This window comes from Hippopotamus amphibius, chromosome 4, assembly GCF_030028045.1.
Source record: "Hippopotamus amphibius kiboko isolate mHipAmp2 chromosome 4, mHipAmp2.hap2, whole genome shotgun sequence".
NCBI lineage: Eukaryota > Metazoa > Chordata > Mammalia > Artiodactyla > Hippopotamidae > Hippopotamus > Hippopotamus amphibius.
Genome location: NC_080189.1, coordinates 117,807,068 through 117,826,627, shown reverse-complemented (window position 1 = coordinate 117,826,627; position 19,560 = coordinate 117,807,068). Strand labels below are relative to the sequence as shown.

General features: G+C 48.9%; 1 protein-coding gene across 2 annotated transcripts in view; it reads left to right on the top strand.

The window, feature by feature from the left end:
* Positions 1-9,208, top strand: part of CCNY (cyclin Y) — a 122,059-nt gene extending 112,851 nt beyond the window's left edge. For both annotated transcript variants that reach the window (XM_057731093.1, XM_057731092.1), the window contains exons 8-10: positions 3,848-4,014; positions 7,132-7,294; positions 7,987-9,208. In XM_057731093.1, the coding sequence (XP_057587076.1) occupies positions 3,848-4,014; positions 7,132-7,294; positions 7,987-8,103 (447 nt within the window). In that variant the 3' untranslated portion in view covers positions 8,104-9,208. The remainder of the gene's footprint in view (positions 1-3,847; positions 4,015-7,131; positions 7,295-7,986) is intronic.
* The last annotated feature ends 10,352 nt before the right edge of the window (positions 9,209-19,560 follow it).

Below are 19,560 nucleotides of genomic sequence, written 5' to 3'. Positions count from 1 at the left end.
GTTTCTGGTGTTGGTTCCCTACGGAGCTATAATCCCATTGGTCAGATGTGATGAATTCATACACCGGAAGGACTGCTGGAATTGCTCACCTCTCTTTTGTGATTTTTGTGTAAATATGTGTCTGTAAGATATTCAGAGACAGCATGGACATAATCTGCACTTGAAGGCGCGAGATAAAAATCTGTAACCTTACTTAGATTCTGAACACCTTAGGGACGGACTCTTCAGATCACATCTCCTCTGGGAAACAGGTTTGACCGTGGAGCCCATTGTCACTGGCCTTTTGTCACTGACATGGTGTGCAACTCAGATAAGAAGTCAGCCCTGCCAGTGTGCGGGCTGCCCTGCGGAACCAGACAGCTGTCCCTGCAGTTCCTGAGGAGGGACGGATGTGTGACGGACAGTGTGCAGGACCCTTTGAGTCTGTGCCACACTAAGGGCCCCGTGCGCTCGGCTGATTGGACAGTAACCTGTTCCTGTTTGTGTGTTCGTTTCTTCTCTCATGGAACTTGCCGCCTAAGAGGTACGTAGACATTCGGCAAGCCTTCCTCAGGTGATCTGGAGTGCTGATAGGTCCTTAGGCCATGACTGAGAAGCATGGTTATTGCTGAGCTTTGTTCCTTCAGAGGATGTCAGGTCCTTACAAAACACCATGGGCAGCAGGGTTGACTTTTTTTTTTCTCTTTAATTTCTTGGCTGTGTCAGGACTTCGTTGCTGTGCGTGGGCTTTCTCTAGTTGCACCGAGCAGTGGCAACTCTTCTTTCTGGTGTGCGGGCTTCTCATTGCCGTGGCTTCTCTTATTGTGAAGCACGGGCTCTAGGCGCGTGGGCTTCAGTAGTTGTGGCACAAGGGCTCAGTAGTTGTGGCTTGCGGGCTATAGAGCACAGGCTCAGTAGTTGTGGCACACGGGCTTAGTTGCTCCACCTCATGTGTGATCTTCCCGGACCAGGGCTCAAACCCGTGTCCCCTGCATTGGCAGGCAGATTCTTAACCACTACACCACCAGGGAAGTCCCCGGGTTGACATTTTAATGAAGTGAGATTGTGATAAAAGGGTAAGAAAGTCAGATGGCACCATGGATAAGATTAGTACTAAAATCCATACCAGGATGAACGATTTACTTTGAAGCTTCTGCAGATGGACTGTGGTGGGGTTTTTTTTACCTTTCATCCCTAAGAAAATTGTGACCTGACTGTGCCCTGTAGCACCTTAGAGTTTGGATTTATTAGCGAGAAGGAGGTTAGTGTCCTGTGGAGGACACAGTTTCTGCAGAGACGTTGAGACCATGTAAAGTGTGTTCCCCTGTCTCCGAGGGTGATGGGGGGGGGGGTTAGTCTGTCTTCAGAGCACTACGGGAGTGGGGTGTATTTGTCAGTCGTTGGAAGTGCTGAAATCTTGCCTTGTCCTCTGACATCAGCTGGTGGATTAGCATATATGGGGGTCTGGCTGGCTACAGCCTACAGGTGAGCAGCTTCGGCACCCCCTCAGCAGGCACAGCTCTGCAGACCGATTCTCCGGGGCCTGCTTGGTTGGCCGGGTCATCCTGGGGCCTGTGGGCAGAGGGCAGACAGCTGCGTGCTCTGAGCAAGCCCCGCACGTGGTGACCCTACCTTCTCCCCAGGTCCCTAGAGATAGAAGCAGCCGTTCACAACAGGTCCCACCTAGAGCCGGCACAACTGTGTCTCTCTTGGCCTTTCTCCTGGGCCTTCTCTTGGTGGTGTGGCCTGCTGCCCACAAGGAACCAGACTGCAGCCTGCCTGTGGAAGGAGCTTCCAGAAGCTTCAGCTACTTGCTGCTGGGTGTATCAGGGAGCACCGGTCATGCCAGTCGAGCTCATCCCCCTCGGGCAGCCTGGCCGGTCCAGCCGTTGCTCTACGGCCATCAGGGCTGCCACTCAGCCCCTGGACCGCAGCCCCAAAGTGCTTGTCAGAGGCCGGTGCTCTGATGACAAGGCAACCTGTAGAATCTATCCATTCTGACCCCGAAGACTCCCTTTTTAGGTCACATTAGTGATTTCTAAGGAAGTCAAAAGCTGTTGTTCAGTTGGTGTCCATTGAGGTATCCAAATGTCTCATTCATGTGCTCCTTCAAATACTAGCAAATAGGAGGCGCTGGTGGGGTCCCCAGTTGCCTGAGCTCTGGGTAAGAGAGCCTAAGATGAACAGACCAAGTGCTGCTCTTTAAAATCGGAGGGAAACTTCCAGCATCATTGGCAGTTTGGTCACATGTATCCTGGATTCCACGAGTTTACCTTTTCTTCCTCCCCCACCCCTCTGAACAGTTTTATTTTGTACAATCATCTGAATGCTCTTTGTAGCTCTGTAAGTGCTCACTAACCTGTGTTTTCTAGAAACTCCTGAGGGTAGTCCTTCTTATGAAGTTAAATCTGAAAATGTAATTGAGCAGGAGTGTCCTGTTAGCAATGATCTAGGGAATGATGTTCAGAAAAAATCAATTGTATATTATTTTACTTGGCAGAGAATTAAAATACCCAAGAGGGAGTTTACTAAAGAAATTGCTGCTGACCCTTGAATATAGCTTCACTGGCAAGCTCTGCTAAATTACATGCTATTAAGTGGTGCTTATTATGAATACTTTATCTCCCAACATAACAACTGCCTTCCCTCAGTAGTGGAGTATGTTATCATATCTAATTCCTCTAGTTAGCCCTAGTGGAACATCAGACATGGTAGATGCCTGTTATTTTTTTTAAACAGTATCTTAAATACTATCTAGTGCACCTGTTAGTATCTATCAACTATGGTAAAGTAGGAAAATTGAGTAGCCTTCTTTTTGTACTGAGTCAATGAGAAGCTGTTTCATTGGGGAGCTTGGAGAGGTTTGCATAGCTCATATATATAAACAGTGTCTTAGGGATCTGGGTGAAGATTGTTCATAACAATTGCTTTAAAAACTCTGGAGTTAGGTCCAGCCTCAGTTTTCTGCTCTTAGTTCAGTTTTATCATACTTTTTTGGTAAGGAATACTCTATTTTATTTTATTTTATTTTATTTTTATTTTCATTTTTATTTTATTGCTGTACTGCACAGCTTGCAGGATCTTAGTTCCCCAACCAGCAGTCGAACCCGCACCCTCGGCAGTGAAAGCTTGGAGTCCTGACCACTGGACCGCCAGGGAATTCCTTGTCATAGAACTTTTTGATTCTCTCCTTGGTAGAACAAGAAGAGTTAGTCATCAACCTTTGTAAGAACTACGGGAGGAATCATTCCATGGTTCAGAATAGGTAATAGGTACTGAGTTTCAATTTGGGAAGATGAAAAAGTTCTGGAAATAGAGATCAGTGGTGGTGATTTCACAACACTGTGACTGTTCTTAATGGCACAGAAATGATGAAATGGTAAATCTTATGTGTATTTTACCATAATAAAAAAAATAGGTTTATCAACACTGCCTATAAATCTACAGTTACCTCAAAATAAAAAGTTTAATTTAGAAACAACTACAGATAGAAAAAATAGATTTCTTCCTTTCACATCCTTTGTTCTCTCCTTGTTGGCACGTTGGTGGTTAGTTGAATGTGTGTTGATGTCATAGTTGGTAGAGGTGAGAAATTAACCCACGGCTCCCAGAACCCATTCCTGCCCCAGAGTCTTAAGGTCTGTCCATGTCCACACGTCCAGTTACGAGGTGTGCCTCTCAGCCCATTTTTGCCTCAGACTCATTGGGCCCTTTGACTTTTTAAAATACGTGTGATCAGGCACCAACGCCTGTTTAGAGTTGAGCTGGGGGAGTGCAGTGAACAGCTGGGAGTTGGTTTGCGTGTGCTGGCGGGTGTGGAGGAGGAACAAGGCAGGTCACCGGGCACGGGCGTGCTCATGTCTTCCAGGTGTACCTCGAAAGGCTTCTAACGTACGCAGAGATCGACATCTGTCCAGCCAACTGGAAGCGGATTGTTCTGGGGGCCATCCTGCTGGCATCCAAGGTGTGGGACGACCAGGCCGTGTGGAACGTGGACTACTGCCAGATCCTGAAGGACATCACGGTGGAGGACATGTGAGTGCAGGCGGGGCATCTGCGGAGGAAACCCGTCCCTTTGTGGACATGCACAGTGTGGAGTGAGTGGATGTGAGTGCACGTCTCTTGTGAGCTGGCCGAGCAAGGACACGGTTGCGGATAGCGTTTGCAAAAACCTGTGTTTCTCATCCTGTGGGTCCCGAACAGGCACTGGTAACACTTTCTGGTTTGTGAAACTGATCCCTGAGACCGTATTCCAGGCGCGCCTTCCTTTCCCGCCCTGCTCCCCATCTGCGGTAGGGTTCATGCCGGCTCTGTACCCACTGCAGGCTGGCGACAGGCAGCGGCTGAGCCAAGATGCTGCCTGTTTCTGTTCAGTTTCAGAAAGATTTTCACTGCTTTTGTCGTGTTTTGCAAGTTCAGTTGCAAACGAGCGTTCTGTCCCCAAGGTTCCTCCCCCACCGCCCTGTGCCATCCTGGTCAGGCTGCGTGTTCTCCTTTCTTAGGGCACCGTCCTGAGCTCACACTTAGCTGCACCCCGGGGGCTGGGCGTACAGGAGGTGGGGTCAGAGCCTCTTTGGAGAAAGGAGCGGTTCAGGATGAACTTCTTACAGTTCCTTACTGTTTACAGGCCTTTCTGACCCAATTCTTGCTACTATTTTTCTCATCTTGTTTGTCTGGCTTCCTTGAGGAAGCTCTGGGCTGGAGGAGGTTCCACTGTGTCCCAGTCCACATCCGTGTCCCTGGACCCAGTGACCACTATGGGCTCCTCCCCAGCCTGGCCCCCCTTCCTCTGGTTTCTGGTTCTCTGGACACCCCATTTTTGTGCTGCCCTGGGGGCACCTGTTTGTATTTTGGGGGTCTTTTGCCGCAGAGCCTTTTCCTGCTGCAGACCTGCATGACTCCTTCCTGCGTCTGTCATTCTTTATCATAAAAAGTAAGAAAAATATGAAGTTTTTGATAGCAAGAAAAATAGAAATATATTTTTTTTAATTCTTGATTATATTTCAAGGTGAAAACAGTTACTAAGATAATTGTCATCCAGACCTTAAGTAGGCTGCTTCCACCTTTTGGCTGCTGTTTGTTTACTGACTTGAATTTATTTATTATTAAGTTTTATGTCAGGACTGTTTCCCCATAATTATCCCCTTCAGGGCAGTAAATCCATCAAGCTGGTTCTCTCTGCATCACTGTTAGTTTTCTGATGATTTTTCACACAACAAACTGTCAGATATCCCTGGAGGATGTACTACTGCCATTTGGAAATTCAAATTTGGAGGATTATTTTTATTTTCTAAATCTTGCCTTAGTCTGATAACAGCAGCTCTAAAATCTTTATTTCCCTCAACCTTAAACAGAAACATTCAAGAAAACACTCAAATAGTCAGCAAGGCTGTTTTTTCCCTAAGGAACCCTGGGAAACCTCCACCTTGTTCAAAACCAGATACCTCTTGACTTTAATCCTAGGTATACCCTCAACAAGAGGCAGTGGTGTCTAGATACCATTTGGGGCAGGAATAGCAGATTAATTATTCTCTTACATTTATGCTACAAACTTGCTGGTGTTGAGGAATGGGATTGCAGTGGCACCTCTTGGCCACCGGGCAGCCGTCTGTCCATAGGCAGCTCCCGGGTCGCCCAGGAGAGCACTTCTGCCTTAGCAGTTATTTTTGACACTGTTGTTAAGATTTTATCTGGGTTCCAGTATTTCACAGGATGACCTCTTATTAAGTCTTACTTAAAGGAGGTATAAATAAAAGTCATTAAAGTGTAAAATTTAGCACAACACATACATTTGGGGCTTAACTCCTTTCTCGAAGCTACACTGAAGCAGCCCCTCCAGTTAAATGACCTGAATGCGACATCTTGGTCTTTCCCTCCGAAGCGCTCAGGTCTTCGATGATAACAACTGCTGAGGTTTCTCAGTTTTCTTTTGCCTGGGAGCTTCTGGCGGGGAACCAGCCTCCCTGCTCACATCCCAGCCTCCCTGCCGCCTCAGTGCTTCCGCCCCTTGTTGTCACAGCAGCAAGAGATGGGCAAAGCCGTCCTTTGGCTCCGATGGCTTGGTGGGGCCACTCACCTCACTGGGAGCAGATTGGCTGCCCCCCCTCAGCCCCCCCCAGAAGCTCCCTGCCCTCACCTGGTTCCTCCCCCACCCCCCTCCCGGAGCTGCTGGCTTCCCAGACTCAGTTCAGCTCTCACTTCCGGGAAGCCTTCCCTCATCCCTACGCCCAGGCTGAGCTTGGTCCACTCCTTTCAGTAACAGTAATTATTGAGCACCAGCGGCATGTCAGGTGCTGTGCTGGGGCCAGGCTGCCCAATCAGATGTCACTGTTTCTGGCTCCGAGGAGACGAGGAGGGGAGCCTGTGACAGAGGACAGAAGTGAGCCTGGGGTGCTGCCCGGGGAGGTGGCCCAGGACCAGTGCTCACAGGTAGACCTGGCCCAGCTGTAGGTGGGTTGGCTCCTTTATGGACGAGGCACTATCGTGGAGCGGTTCTCAGCAGGCGGGCAGGCCTGGCAGCAGCTCGCAGGAGCGTTAGAGATGCCCGTGCTCGGGCCTACCCAGACCTGCCGGATCGGGGCGGGGGGGCCAGCAGTGGGTCCTCATAACCCTGCAGGTGATGGGTACACGGGCTGGGGAACCGCCTCCCCTCCCGCGGTCCCCAGGAAGACGGTCAACACGTCCCCACCCTCTCCTCCCTCCCAGGAAGGGCGGTCCTGTGGTCTCAGGGTGGCATGTCCTCTGGGTGGCTGTCCACGCTCTCTGGACTCCGCCTGCAGCTCTTGATTGTGTCTTCTGCCTCCTGTTTGAGCCTATGGTTCACGCAGAGAGGTTAGGCCAGAGCCTGCTGTGTGTGTGTGTGTGTGTGTGTGTGTGTGTGTGTGTGTGTGTGTGTGTGTGTGTGTGTGTGTGTGTGTGTGTGTGTGTGTGTGTGTGTGTGTGTGTGTGTGTGTGTGTGTGTGCGCGCGCGCGTGCGTGCACGCGTGCGCTGTCTCAGTGTCAGGGTCGCCCTTCCTAGTGACCATCCCAGATGATCAGGCCCCATCCTTCCGGGCACTGGATCGGGTGGACCTGACTGTGTCCAGCAGCCTGCCCGGGCCAGCCGCAGGTGGGGACAGCGGCTGAGCTGTGCGTTTCTGTCTTTCTCTGCAGGAACGAGCTGGAGCGACAGTTCCTCGAATTGCTCCAGTTCAACATCAACGTTCCCTCCAGTGTTTATGCCAAGTATTATTTTGACCTTCGTTCTCTGGCGGAAGCCAACAACCTGAGCTTCCCCTTGGAGCCCCTGAGCAGGGAGAGGGCCCACAAGCTGGAGGTGAGAGGCGCCGGCACCAGGCAGGTGCACTGCTGCCAGCTGAGCTGTGTGCTCACATTGGTTCCTGCCACTGCGTGTCGTTGTAAAGTAAGGGCGAAGTGCCCTGGATTTAATTTGTACAACCTCATGTTTTTAATAACCTTCTTAATATCAGTGTTTACTTAATGTGCATTCATTCTATTTTTAAAATCAGAGAAGCTTTTAAGACCCCTGTTTTTAAAAAAATGAGCCTACAAAAAGTTTCCCAGTATGCACTTTTACAAGGAAGAAGTTACCAGATGACCCTATCAATTAGGAATCCAAAAGGTTTGATTCTGCTTTCATTTTTCATTATTTCAAAGTATTTCCTCCAGAGCCCAGTTAGAGCTGGGGCCAGCCCCATTGGCCTTGGCCAGGGTTCAGGGCGGTCACTGTTAAGCTGTGTGACTCTTGTGTCTTATACTTGTGTATAGCTCAGCTTTGCACTTGCACCTAGCTCTTCCCATCCGACTTTTGACGGCGGCAGGTGTGGGGACAAGAGGGCTCACAGATGAGAGCCCTCCTCCAGAGGAGGCTCTGAGGCCCTCTGTACCTTCATCCCGAATGTCCTCAGTGTCGAGGACGCTGCTGGCCCACAGTAAGGATGGAGGGCCGGCCCGGGGCGAGGGCGCCGGCTCCCGGGCTGACCCGATTGCCTCTTTTCTGCCCCCCAGGCCATCTCCCGCCTCTGCGAGGACAAGTACAAGGACCTGAGAAGACCCATGAGGAAGCGGTCAGCCAGTGCTGACAATCTGACTCTGCCCAGGTGGTCCCCGGCCATCATCTCCTAACCGTGGGCGTCCCCGCTGGAGGCCGTGCCATCCCTCAGTTTCTCCTTTAGTTCGAGAAAAGACAGACTTGGGGTGGTTTTGTTTTGTTTCTCCTTTCCTTTTCTTTTTAACTCATAGCTCCGCCAGGCTGCCTTGATGTGCTCCTCCGCGCCGCGTGCACGCGCAGCAGGGCTCCAAGGACGCCGAGCTGGTACCGTGAGATCCGGTACCCTGGTACCGTGGTACCGTGGGATCCCGTCCCCACCTCCCCAGCCCCGGGAGCAGCGCTGCTTCCTTCGTGGAGGAAAAAGACTCTAACACTGGAGGAGGAAGGGAAGGGAAGTCGCATAGAGGCAGGGAGCGTGGCGTGGCCATTTCCTAAGTCCCCGGCGTAGGTGACGAAGTGGGATGTGCATTCAAGTCGCGCGCCGCGTGCACCACCCCACCCGGATCAGTATGTCCCGTAAGATTTCTTGCATTCCTTCTTGCTGCTTCTCGAGGATTTGGGGGGGATTTTTGTTTGTTTTATTCTGTTTTGGTTTTGGCCCCACAGAGCAGAGAATATAGTTTGTACCCACCATGGCACAGACATCCAAATAAATAGTACTGGCTGTTTCTCTCTGCACCACTCCTGCGAGCTGTCTGCTGAGCTTTCTTCCTCTCTAGGGGGAGCGCTTGTCACGTTTCTCTGCACCTTTATGTTAGACGGTTTTCTCCGCAGTGGCGAAATCAACTTGACTGTAGTGCTGAACCAAACGTGTCCCTCCCCCGCCTCCTCCCCCAGGAACGTTCTCGATCACACGGGTGCTTGTGCCTTCCGATCCTGCGGTGGTGTCTCTGCCCTGCCGTCCCGGTGGGGGCCGCTCCCCCGCGTCCCGAGTGGGGGCCCCCGCTTCCGCCCCTCCCCCACTTCCACGTGCATTGTGCAAGCAATATTCCTCTCAATTTTTATATGTTTACTTTAAATCAAAGTTAGTCTATTTGTATAAAATTTTTTAAAAATCTAAAATTTAAAAAAACGGGGGTGGGGGTGGGTATCCCCATGGAAGATCGTTGAAGGGCAAAATGTTCGTATTTACTGAGGTATTTTTCACAGAATGATTGAATAAAAAAACTTGCATTTTCATTGTGGGTGCTTAGTGAAGTTATACAAAATTAAACTGTGAAGGTTTATGCGTCATTAATCATGACCGTCCTTTTTCATTTCTGACTATTCCTTATTTCCCTGTGGGCTAGATAAAAATCTTTTATATCAAGTAAAATTACAAGGGTTAACGATAGGACATCACATTGAGTCTAAGAATCTGGGTCAGTGAAGCATACAGTACTTTGGGTTTTGCACATTTTCTTGAGTCACAATGACAGAGGATTCTAAGTTCTTCCTTCATCAGGTCTTTGGGGCAAATGGCAGCAGAAAATCTGTGTTTCACCTTCCTCCTGTGTGAGCTGGGAAAGCTTTGAAATCTTACGTTGTTAGTCTTGTGCCCCAAACTCATCCACCTGCCCGGCAGACATGCCTGCTCGCGCTGAGACAAGCGTGCTTAGTGGGAGGGACTCAGAAACACCCAGCATCCCGAGGACACCAAGCTAAGTGCTAGTTAGGTTCTGTGAAATTTGTATCATGTGTAAACGGAGCTGTTTGGGCCAGAAATACCGTCAAATTCATTCTGGCTTAAACTTTCAAAAGCAAACAAGCAGGATATGAAAAGTTAATTATCTTTCCATTGTAGTTGTGTTGATATACTCTGTATGGGTTCCCAAATCAGCTTCTCTCTTCGAGTAAGAGTTGGATTTAGAACTTGAAATAGAGACCTAAAAATGTAGAAAGTATCATTTTATATTCCCTAATCTATATAGCTTAAAAAGGGACATATTTTCTTAGCTGAATATGAATACCTCTCAAACATAAATTAGTTCCTCCCATGTAAAGTATCTTACGTTACCGATCCATTTCAGGAAGGAGGTTTTGCTACCTTGAAAGCAGACATCTTATTTTTATCCCTTTTATTTGAACGAGAGAGATTTGAAAATTGAATTATGTAAATATTTCAATGCATCTGCTCTTATTTTGTGGAGTTTCTTAAACTACTTAAGAAAATTGTATAGTCTATTTATTGTATGTATGTACATACAGTCTGATAACATTTAAAGTGGATTCCATAACACCTGACTCAGCCTTGTTTAGACCATTGAATATTGTTTTAGCCTTGTGCACTGGACTCTACCTCTGTATAGGAAAATTTTCCATATTAATGAGCATTGATCTGTATTAATTGGTTATGTTTCTTGCACTAAGGATTTTTAAAACTCTGCTGTAAGTGTAGCTTTCAGTTTTACTTTTGCAGTATGAATCACGTGACACGAAGGTAGCTACTTTAGGTTTGTTTTATTTTTCTACATGATGATGAAGACTTACATTTCGTTCTCTGGTTTGTTCTAAGTTTGCCAAAAACAAAAACAACAAAAATCCCCAGCAACAACCAGTACAGTACCTATTGATAAATCATCGTGATGTAATTTGTTTGCAAGGTGATTCATGCCCTACAATTAAAGCTGGATTGCTGTTTAGGAATACATTGTCTTAGTGTAGTTTTTGAGTGGACAGTTTTCATCATTTATGAGAGATGAAGGAAACCACACAACTGATTGACTTGAAGTTTAGATTTGACTTAAACAGCAAATAAAGTCACTGGGAGAGTAAGTATCCCAATGAATTTTTCCTTTCTGGTTTGTTTTACCTTTTTTTTTTTTTTTTTTTTTTAACTGGGAGACAGGAAAGAAGTCAGGGATTTAAAACCAAATTGGAGGGCAAGGTGGGAGGTCCTGCCAAGACCCCAGACTTGCCCTGTGCCTTATGCACCACTTGAGGCCGTCGGCTGACTCCTCTCCTGGGCCGGCTCCCCGAGCACCTCCTCCCTGAGCGCCTCCTCTTGGTCTTTGGCAAGACCGTCTCCATCTTGGGCATTCCCGGGTCTGGGGGTTTTGATCCTCAGCTGAGCTGCAGAGCAGAAATTTTGGGAGTGAGTGATTTTGATCCTTTCAGGCTGCTTTTGGTAACCTCTCACCTGGGGCCATATTTTACAGCTTCGAATTTTTTAAACAATAAAATATAATTCCTAGTTCATTGTAGGTACTTATTAAGTGTTAAATAAATAAATACAGAGAACAAATAGTGCCTGCCTTCCTGCTGCATTTTTTGAATATTACATTGAGATAAAATTGAACAGGTTTTGTGGATGCTGAGTGAACCAGTTCTTTTGAAGAGCAGTGGAGGAGTGTTACGGGTTCTGTAGGTGTCAAGTGATCCTCAGAAGGACTGGGGCCTCCTGGAGGCCTAGCGGAGCTCGCTGCTTGTGTAGCAATGCCCTGTCTCATCTGTGATCCCTTCATCCCCTTGACTTCACCAAAGTCAGTGTCTCAAGACTCCCTTTGGGTGGATCGTGGAGAGGTGGGCTGTCTTCTGAAAGGCCAATCAAGGAGCCCCTGCCCTTGTTGAAAAAGAGAAGGAAGTAGGGGACATACCCTCGAGTGAAATGGGAAAAAGACACTGAAGGGCTAATTTGGGATTCATATTTTAAGCTCTGTAGGTTGCAGGGAAGGCCCTGCACGCAACTGCATTCAGGTCATGACTGGCAGCCTGCAAATGTCGAGCCTTCCCAGCATTGCTGTTCGGAAAACAAATTATCCTCTCACAGTCGCCAGGGCTGCCGGACTCAGACTGCCCCAGCGCAGTGGCTCCCTTCCACTTCTTCCTGGTAGGTTTTCTTACTAAGTTTGCATGTCTGGAGCTGCTGAAAGTCAACTGTGTCACTTTCCATTAGAAACGTTCATCGCTGACTTGAAAGGGTCACGGGAGGCCTCTGTGTGTCTGCATCGCTGTGAGTCTGGGCTGTGGGTCAGTGCCCGGGCAGTCCTGGTGCCCACGTTGTCCATTGTAGGTCTTGCAGGAAGCACTCTGGAGGAACCTGTGTCCTTCAGGGACTTGGTCTGGGTAGAGAGCTATATTCCTTGAAGAACTTTGTTTAGCTAGAATGCAGGATAAAAGAATGGCATTCCAAAACAACTGCCGTTTTGGGCAAAACTATTAAATGTAACTAGAACTTAGCCATAATGTTGATATTAACGTTGTATTGATTTGTATTGTAATGGAAGCTTGGGTTTCAGTCTCAGCCCAAAGTTAACTTGCTGTGTGATCTTGGACAAGTTACTTCACCTCTGTGGATCACTCAGTGAACCTCAGTGGCAGAGATACACGTGCTTGTGTTTTCTCCACCTGTCTTACTGTGTTTCAGAACACAATCTGCTCAGCCATTCTTGCATTACGATGGTTGGACGCTGCTCTGTGTGGATGTAGGACGTCTGGGCCCACTGAAAGACAAGTCCGACCAGGTCTGTGAGTTTCCCCGAGGAAATCAGTTGTCTCTCCCAGGGCCCCCTCCCAAAAAACGGGTGGCCATCGGCAGATACAGCTGTTCTTAGGAGGAGGACGAGGGTGTCCAGAGTTCAGCTGTTGTTCATCCTTCCCAGGTCTGCCCTAATGCACCTGAACCTTCAGCTTCGCGTCCAGTTGTGTTTTACTGGACTTTGTGGTTCTTGTCCACGCTGATGGCCAGTGAAGATCCTGCAGCAGTGAAGCTGGGTGTAGGCGTCCCCCCCGATGGATGTCTTGAGGAGGGCGCTGCGTCTTTGTGCTCACCCCCAGGTGATGCTTAGCCTTCTTAGACCTGCAGGCCTCAAGCTCTGGGGGCCAGCCTGGAGGAGAGGGGCTGCACCCCTCCTCCCCCGCGGCACGTCCATGGAACTCGGCCACGTGCAGGCCTCCCAGACCTGCCTCTGCTCACCAGCTCTTGGGTCTGCTGCAGAGGACTTGCCTTTGGGGGGACCAAAAGAGGTGGGGTCCACTCCAAAGAGAAGAGCCGCGTTTGGGGGGCAGCGTAAGGTAAAGCAGGGTCAGGACGCCAGCGTCTGAGGCCTCGCCAGGGCACATTGGGCATTTGGTCTGTCGGGTCTCAGAGCTTTGCGGATTCCCAGAGCTTCATCTGTAAAGCAGAGCAGCACGTCAGCCCCGGGATCACCCTAAGATCCTTCCACTCCGAATACTCAGCCTGCAGGTCACTTAGTTCTGAGATTTCCAGGAGCAGCCTCGGGACCCAGAACAGGAGATTTACTCACCCCTGCAGGATTATGAAAACAGACTCAGAATTTGGGAAAGCCTATTGCGAAGCTTTCCAGCTCCTGTCCGTGGTTCTCCGCAGCATCCTGGTAGCCTCTTACATGTGAGCAAAACGGGAAACAAAACGTGTATCCCAGAATACTCTCCAGAACAGGTGTATTCGTTTTGTAAGGAGTAGACGTTAATGAAGGCTTTAACTCACATAATTATTTCATTCAGCAGGTACGCAAGGGCCGGGGACTGTGCAGGACGCTGTCAGCATGTCGGGGACTGACTTGGGGACAAGATAGGCAGCGTCTGCCCGCTGGTGGGGCGGATGGTCCGTAGGTCAGCGTGTCAGTAGCACACTTTGGACTGCAGTCAGGGTCGTGAAGGCAGTCAGGTGGCATGAGCAGTGGGGTGGGGCACTTTTTGAGTGGGGGGGGTCTCTGTGGAAGAGTCCTGGGGGGAAGCCACTCAGGAAGGGAGGAGAAGGCGGGGAGGGAAGGGCCTTGCAGGCCTCCTGGAGGAGCAGGGATTTCAGGGCTGGTGGGAGACCACCCAGGAGTTGGAACTAGATGCTAGTGGCCCTGCTGTGCCACACATGGCCCTGATGCGCAGGGAATAAACGCGGCATGGGGAGCGTGGTTCCAGCCTCCGTGCCTGATGGAGGGAGGGAAGGGCTGGGTGCTGGTCACAGATCGGACGTGGGAAGGAGCAGCCGGCACGTTCATGGGATCAGGTTCTCGTCGTGTGAGAGCGGAAGCATCTTTCCGTCCTGTGTCAGTCGTTTTGCCTAGAGGTTATCTGTTGCTGCAGTTAGTCAGCACACCAAGCACCTGTGTCTGCCAGGCTTCGTCCATGACAGGGATCTGTCAGGACTCAGACCCGTGGCCCCTGCCCTCGTAAAGCTGTATTGCTTTGGTCTGGACAATGGTTCTGACCCGAGAAGAAAGCAGACGCACGTCTTCGTCACTCCCGGGACACGACGCGGAGTCTCCGAGCCTGTCTCTGGCGAGAGGCGTGTGTATAAGGCGGCCTGCCCACAGCATCGTGCGGGCTCCAGGACGGCTTCGGCTCGGCCTCCAGGGACGCCCTTCCCGTCAGGTCTCAGCGCGAGTGCTTGAGTATCTGGACTCTGGGGATTTCACACGTGGCCCCAGCTGTCCCCTCCTCTGAGGCCATGGGCCATCCTCTGGTCTGCAAGGGTTCTGCTTGGACCATGGTTTTATTTTTCTGTACTTGCGAGTTCTCATTTTTAAGTCTGAGATATATTTTCCAGCTCAAAATACACCCAGGCTGTGACTGTCACTGGGTGTCTCAGTGTGGCTGTTTCTTCCTCATTGCTCACAGCTCAGAGGACATCCCCTCAGCTCGCTTTTCTGCCACCTCCTCTGGAGTCGCACGGACCCCTCCCTGCCACCACAGCTCGCTGTTGGCTTCCATGTTTGGGCCTTTGCCCACCATCCTCCGAGAGCACCGGCTGCTTCCCTTGGATTTAGAGCCTACCTGCCCCTCCTATAACAGAAAGCAGAACTGGTTGCTGTTGGGGGCCCGTCTCTGTGCAAAGGGGATCTTACATGGGGGAGATGCGGGGCTCCGGGATTTCAGCGCCCAGTGGAAAATCCTTGTTGACCAGGGAGAATGGGTCCTCGTTGCTCTGGCCAAATAACACCCAGAAGTTACTCACCCCCTGCCCCCTGGAAGCTCTCTGAAGCCAAGAATGTTCTGTGGTGTTCGTCTGAGAACTGGCGCCAGCTTCTCCTGTGCTGGGAGGGCCCCGGGGGATCTGACCCTGACCGGTTGAGTGGAGAAGATGGAAGAGGGAGTACGTGCTGCTCTGGGTTCCAGAGCGCAGAGCCGCAGCCAGCGGTCAGGCCAGTTCCATGGCCTCGGGTTTCTGCTCAGTCTAAGGAACACGATCCTCGAAGGGCGGCGGCCACAGGTGGAAATGGCAGCCTGGCCGTTGTGTTGACAGGGAGGAGTCTGACTCCTCCCCAGGTGAGCAGGACCCTGACCCTTGGAGACGCTGTGGTTGGAGACGGACCTGCTTTCTCTCTCGAGCCGGTGCCTGCCCACCTGCGTCTCTTCACTTCACCAGAGTGGCAGAATCAAGGCCTCTGGCACCACCTCCTAGTCACCCCTCACAGACACCCGTCAGAAGCGTCCCCTCTCCTTGCCGCAGGCCTCGTTGCCAGCATCAGAAGGCCTGGAGACCGGACGTGTAGACCAGGCCATTTAGAAAGGAGGCCACTGAGAGATGCAGCCAGCTGCCCTGTCCCTGCGTGCTCATGCCAGGTGGGCACAGCCCATGGCCGTCACTGCCAGCTGCTCGGCCCTTTCCCACGAGGCACTCCTCTCCAGAACCCCAGTGTATGTGGGACAGGGACACAAGGATGGGTCTGCTTTAGTGGAGGGAATTCCACCCGCTTAGCAAGCCCTGAAAAACTGCCATCCGATCTTAAGATTCAAAGAAACAAGTTTCAGAATCACTCCTTATGCTATTTTTCTGAGTCCCCAGTTCTCCTGTGCAGTGCTATTACAGAAGTTTCTGAACTTGAGGTTGACAAAGCAAAGATTGAAACGCGTGCTGGATTGATTGTTAAATTCACACTCAAAATCACTCTACCCTCCTGCCTCCCCATGGGGTGAATTTGTTAAAAAGAAGTCTGCCAGGAAGAGAACATGCTACATGTGATTTCTTGGATTTTCAGATTCGATACGTTGATTTTGCTTCCCTAGGAATCTTGGTGACACACTTACTAACCCTTACGGGATGTTTGTGCTCCACAGGGGGTAGGTCAGCATCATCTGGTGTACAGCAGGGGGTGAACGAGCACCCCAGAGGGGCTTGGTCACCCCGAAGTGGGACAGCACCCCCACGGGATATACACCAGGAGGTGCCCAGGCACCCCAAAGGGCGCACATCCACCTTAAGGGGCGCACTCCGCTTGCGAGGGGCACAGCACCCTCCTTGGCGGTGCCCTAGAGGGCACAGGGTGCTGAGCTGCCCCAAGGGGGACAGCACTCCCGTTGATTCAGTTTGCCTTCTTAACTGCGGTGACCCTGATTAAATCAGTCATCCTTCTTCATGGGTGTCAGGAGACTTAAGGCAGACTGATTGAATGGGGATCAAGAAACCGAAGGTGTTTGATTGGTTTAATGAATGTCAGGAGATTTAAGGACGATTGATTTAAAGGGGGTATATTCAAGGGAGCTGATTTAATCCGTGGGAGTCTCGTGATACCAGTGGCCTGACTGAATCATTGGTAGTCCTGTGAATTAAGAGGGCTTACTGTTTTAACTGCAGTCGGGAGATTCAGAAGGCCAGTTGGGACTTTCCTGTGGTCCAGTGGTTAAGACTTTGTGCTTCCACTGCAGGGGGTGCAGGTTCGATTCTTGGTTGGGGAACTAAGATCCCACATGCCGTGGGGCAGCTGAGCCCTGCATGCCACAACTACTGAGCCCGCACTGCACACCTCAGCTAGAGAGAAAACCCGTGTACCACAACTAGAGAGAAGCCTGTGCGCAGGTCACAATGAAGATCCCGCGTGCCGCAACGAAGACCTGACACAACCAAAAAAAAAAGTACTTCTTTGTTGTGTTCACTGAAAGAATAAAGCACACATATTGTTGTTAACTTCGTGTCTGAAGATTGCTGCGTGCTCGTGATCGGCAATGGAGTCCCTGGGGGTCCCCAGTGCAGGCGCGCCTCCTAAGGTCTTCTACTCTAAGTGCACTGACCTCTAATTGGTCCTTGGCAGAATTCACAAGGGCAGGCACCACTGTAGTGTGAAGACCACATTAGCCTGAAGGTATTAACATCTGTTCCTGTTTACAGTTTTCAAAGCAACCCTGGCCATGTTCTCTGCACACCCACTCTGTGATTCAGGCAGGAAGACATTATTAGCCTCATTTTACAGCTAAGGGTGGGGTGAAAACAAATGCCATCTTCTGACCTCCTTACGTTTCACAGTCTGATCTTGGGTGTTTAAACTGAATATTTCACACTAGTTCTCTTAGAAAAGGCACCCATGTAGAACACAGTGCAGAAATGAAGTTTCCCCGAGCTCCCTCAGACCCCTACCTTCAAACTACCCCTTACCCCCAAACCACCCCTTACCCACTGCAGCTTCCTGGACCTTACCTAACCGGGGCAGGAGGTCATCTTTAAGCTGAGACTGAAAGGATGTGAAGATGCCAGTCGAGAAAAGAGTCAGGAGGTAAGAATTCCAGGCAGTACAGAGCTAGAGTCTTAATACTCAGGAACAGAGAGGAATACACCAGTATCACTTGAACTTTGCTTGCTATGGGGAGAGACAGTTATGAGATGAGTTTGGAGAGCTGGAGCTGGCATTAGATCTTTTTTTTTTTTTTTTTTTTTTTATCTTTTTCTTTGGTCGTGCCACGCGGCTTGTGGGATCTTAGTTCCCCAACCAGGGATGGAACCCTGGAGTCTTAAACACTGGACCCCCTGGCATCAAATCTTGTAAAGCCTTGGAGGTCATGGAGAGGAGTTTAAATTTTATCCGAGGTACAAAGGCAAGTTTAAATTTTATGTAGCAGGGAATGACAAATCTGGCATGTTCAGGAAGGCATGATATATAATGGTTGATGATCCAAGCTCTAGAATCAGACCATCTAGATTCAAATAGCATTTCTACCACCTATGAAATCTGTGAATGAAGATGTTATTTAATATTCACGTCAGTTTCCTCGTTTATAAAATAAAGATAACACGAGCACAGCACAGGACTATTGAAATGATTAATTGTAAATCACTTAGAATGGTGCCTGGTGTCTAAAAAGCACTGGTAAGCATTACTTGCTTTTATTTTATTTATTTTTTAGTTATTCTGGCTGCTGTTTGGAGAATGAATTGGGGGCACGGCCAGTTGGGAAGATATTGAAATGGCCCAAGGGATAGTGCATGAGACTTGGACTAAGTAGGTGAGGATGTAGATAAAGAGACACATTTGGGAGGAGAGCACAAAGGGTCTGATGCATTAGACGAGGGTATGAAATGAAAGAATCAATGATGGTTTCGGGATTTGGCATTAAGGTTTGGAGGGGCAAAGATCTCTTTTACTGAAAATGAGAAAGATGGGGAGCAGAATTGTTTTAAGGGAAAATAAAAAATTTTATCTATATTAAGTTTGAGGTACCTTGTTGCATATTCAAGTGGAAAGGTCAACAAAGCAGTTAGTTAAAAGCAGGTAAATGTAGCTGAAGCTGGTTAGAATCTTGGGGCAGAGAACAGAAACAGGGTGAAGGTGGAAAGCATCGGGAAAGACTGGGAAGGACTTGAAAAGGGCAAAAAAGATGAGTGGGTGCCCTGCAGCTCATCCGCTCCATTCTCTCCATCTTTCATTGTCTGTGAGCTGTTTTGCAGCTCTGTAAATTGTAGAATATGGTTATAATACGAATGATTCTTGACCACAGAAATGCAGATTATGGGTGTTGGGTGAAATATAATTGACAATTGCCTTGGGGATAGATTAGTCTTATCTACTGATATTTGTAAATTCATTTCCACATTTCTTTATTGCATATGAATATGTGCCTCTTTCAGTTCTCCTTTGAAACTTACAGGTTCCTTCATAGTTAATGAATTTTAAAAAATCCTTGACAAGTGTTGGTTTTATATTTGTATGAGAATCATTTTTATCTTTTTAAAAAATTATCCTGTAACAGGAGCCAAGATACTTTTCAGTAAAAAGAAGATGGAAAAGCAGAAACTAACACAACATTGTAAAGCAACTATACTCCAATAAAAACTAATTTTAAAAAAAGATTAAAAAAAAAAGTCCTCAACCAGCCATCACCTAGGGCCTACAGGTAACTCAGTATCTAGAACAGGAGAAAGAAACAGAAGTGTTTATCCAGCCTGGACCTGCAGCAAACCAGTTGCTATGGGTCCCCTCATTGGGAGCTTGGAAGGAGACAAATGGACTGTTATTTGGAGATTAAAACATCACCTTAATGATAATAAGGGCTAGACTGGGAAGATGTAGTCTAGTATGAGAGTCAAATGGGCTTTCTGTCCCTGAACCTGAGAATTAAGCCAATCACCCAAGTTATGGCACAGCTGAACCAGGACAATTTTTTCAACAAATGATGCTTGGACAACTGGATACATGCATGGAAATAAAATAAATCTCAACCCCTACTTCAACCCACTCATAAAAATTAGTTCAAAGTTAATCGTATGCATAACTAAAACTACAGCTAAACGATAAAACTTCTAGGAGAAAATACTTGTGATCATAGAGCAAAGATTTCATAGATAGGGCATCATAAAACACATCATAAAAGAAAAAACTGAT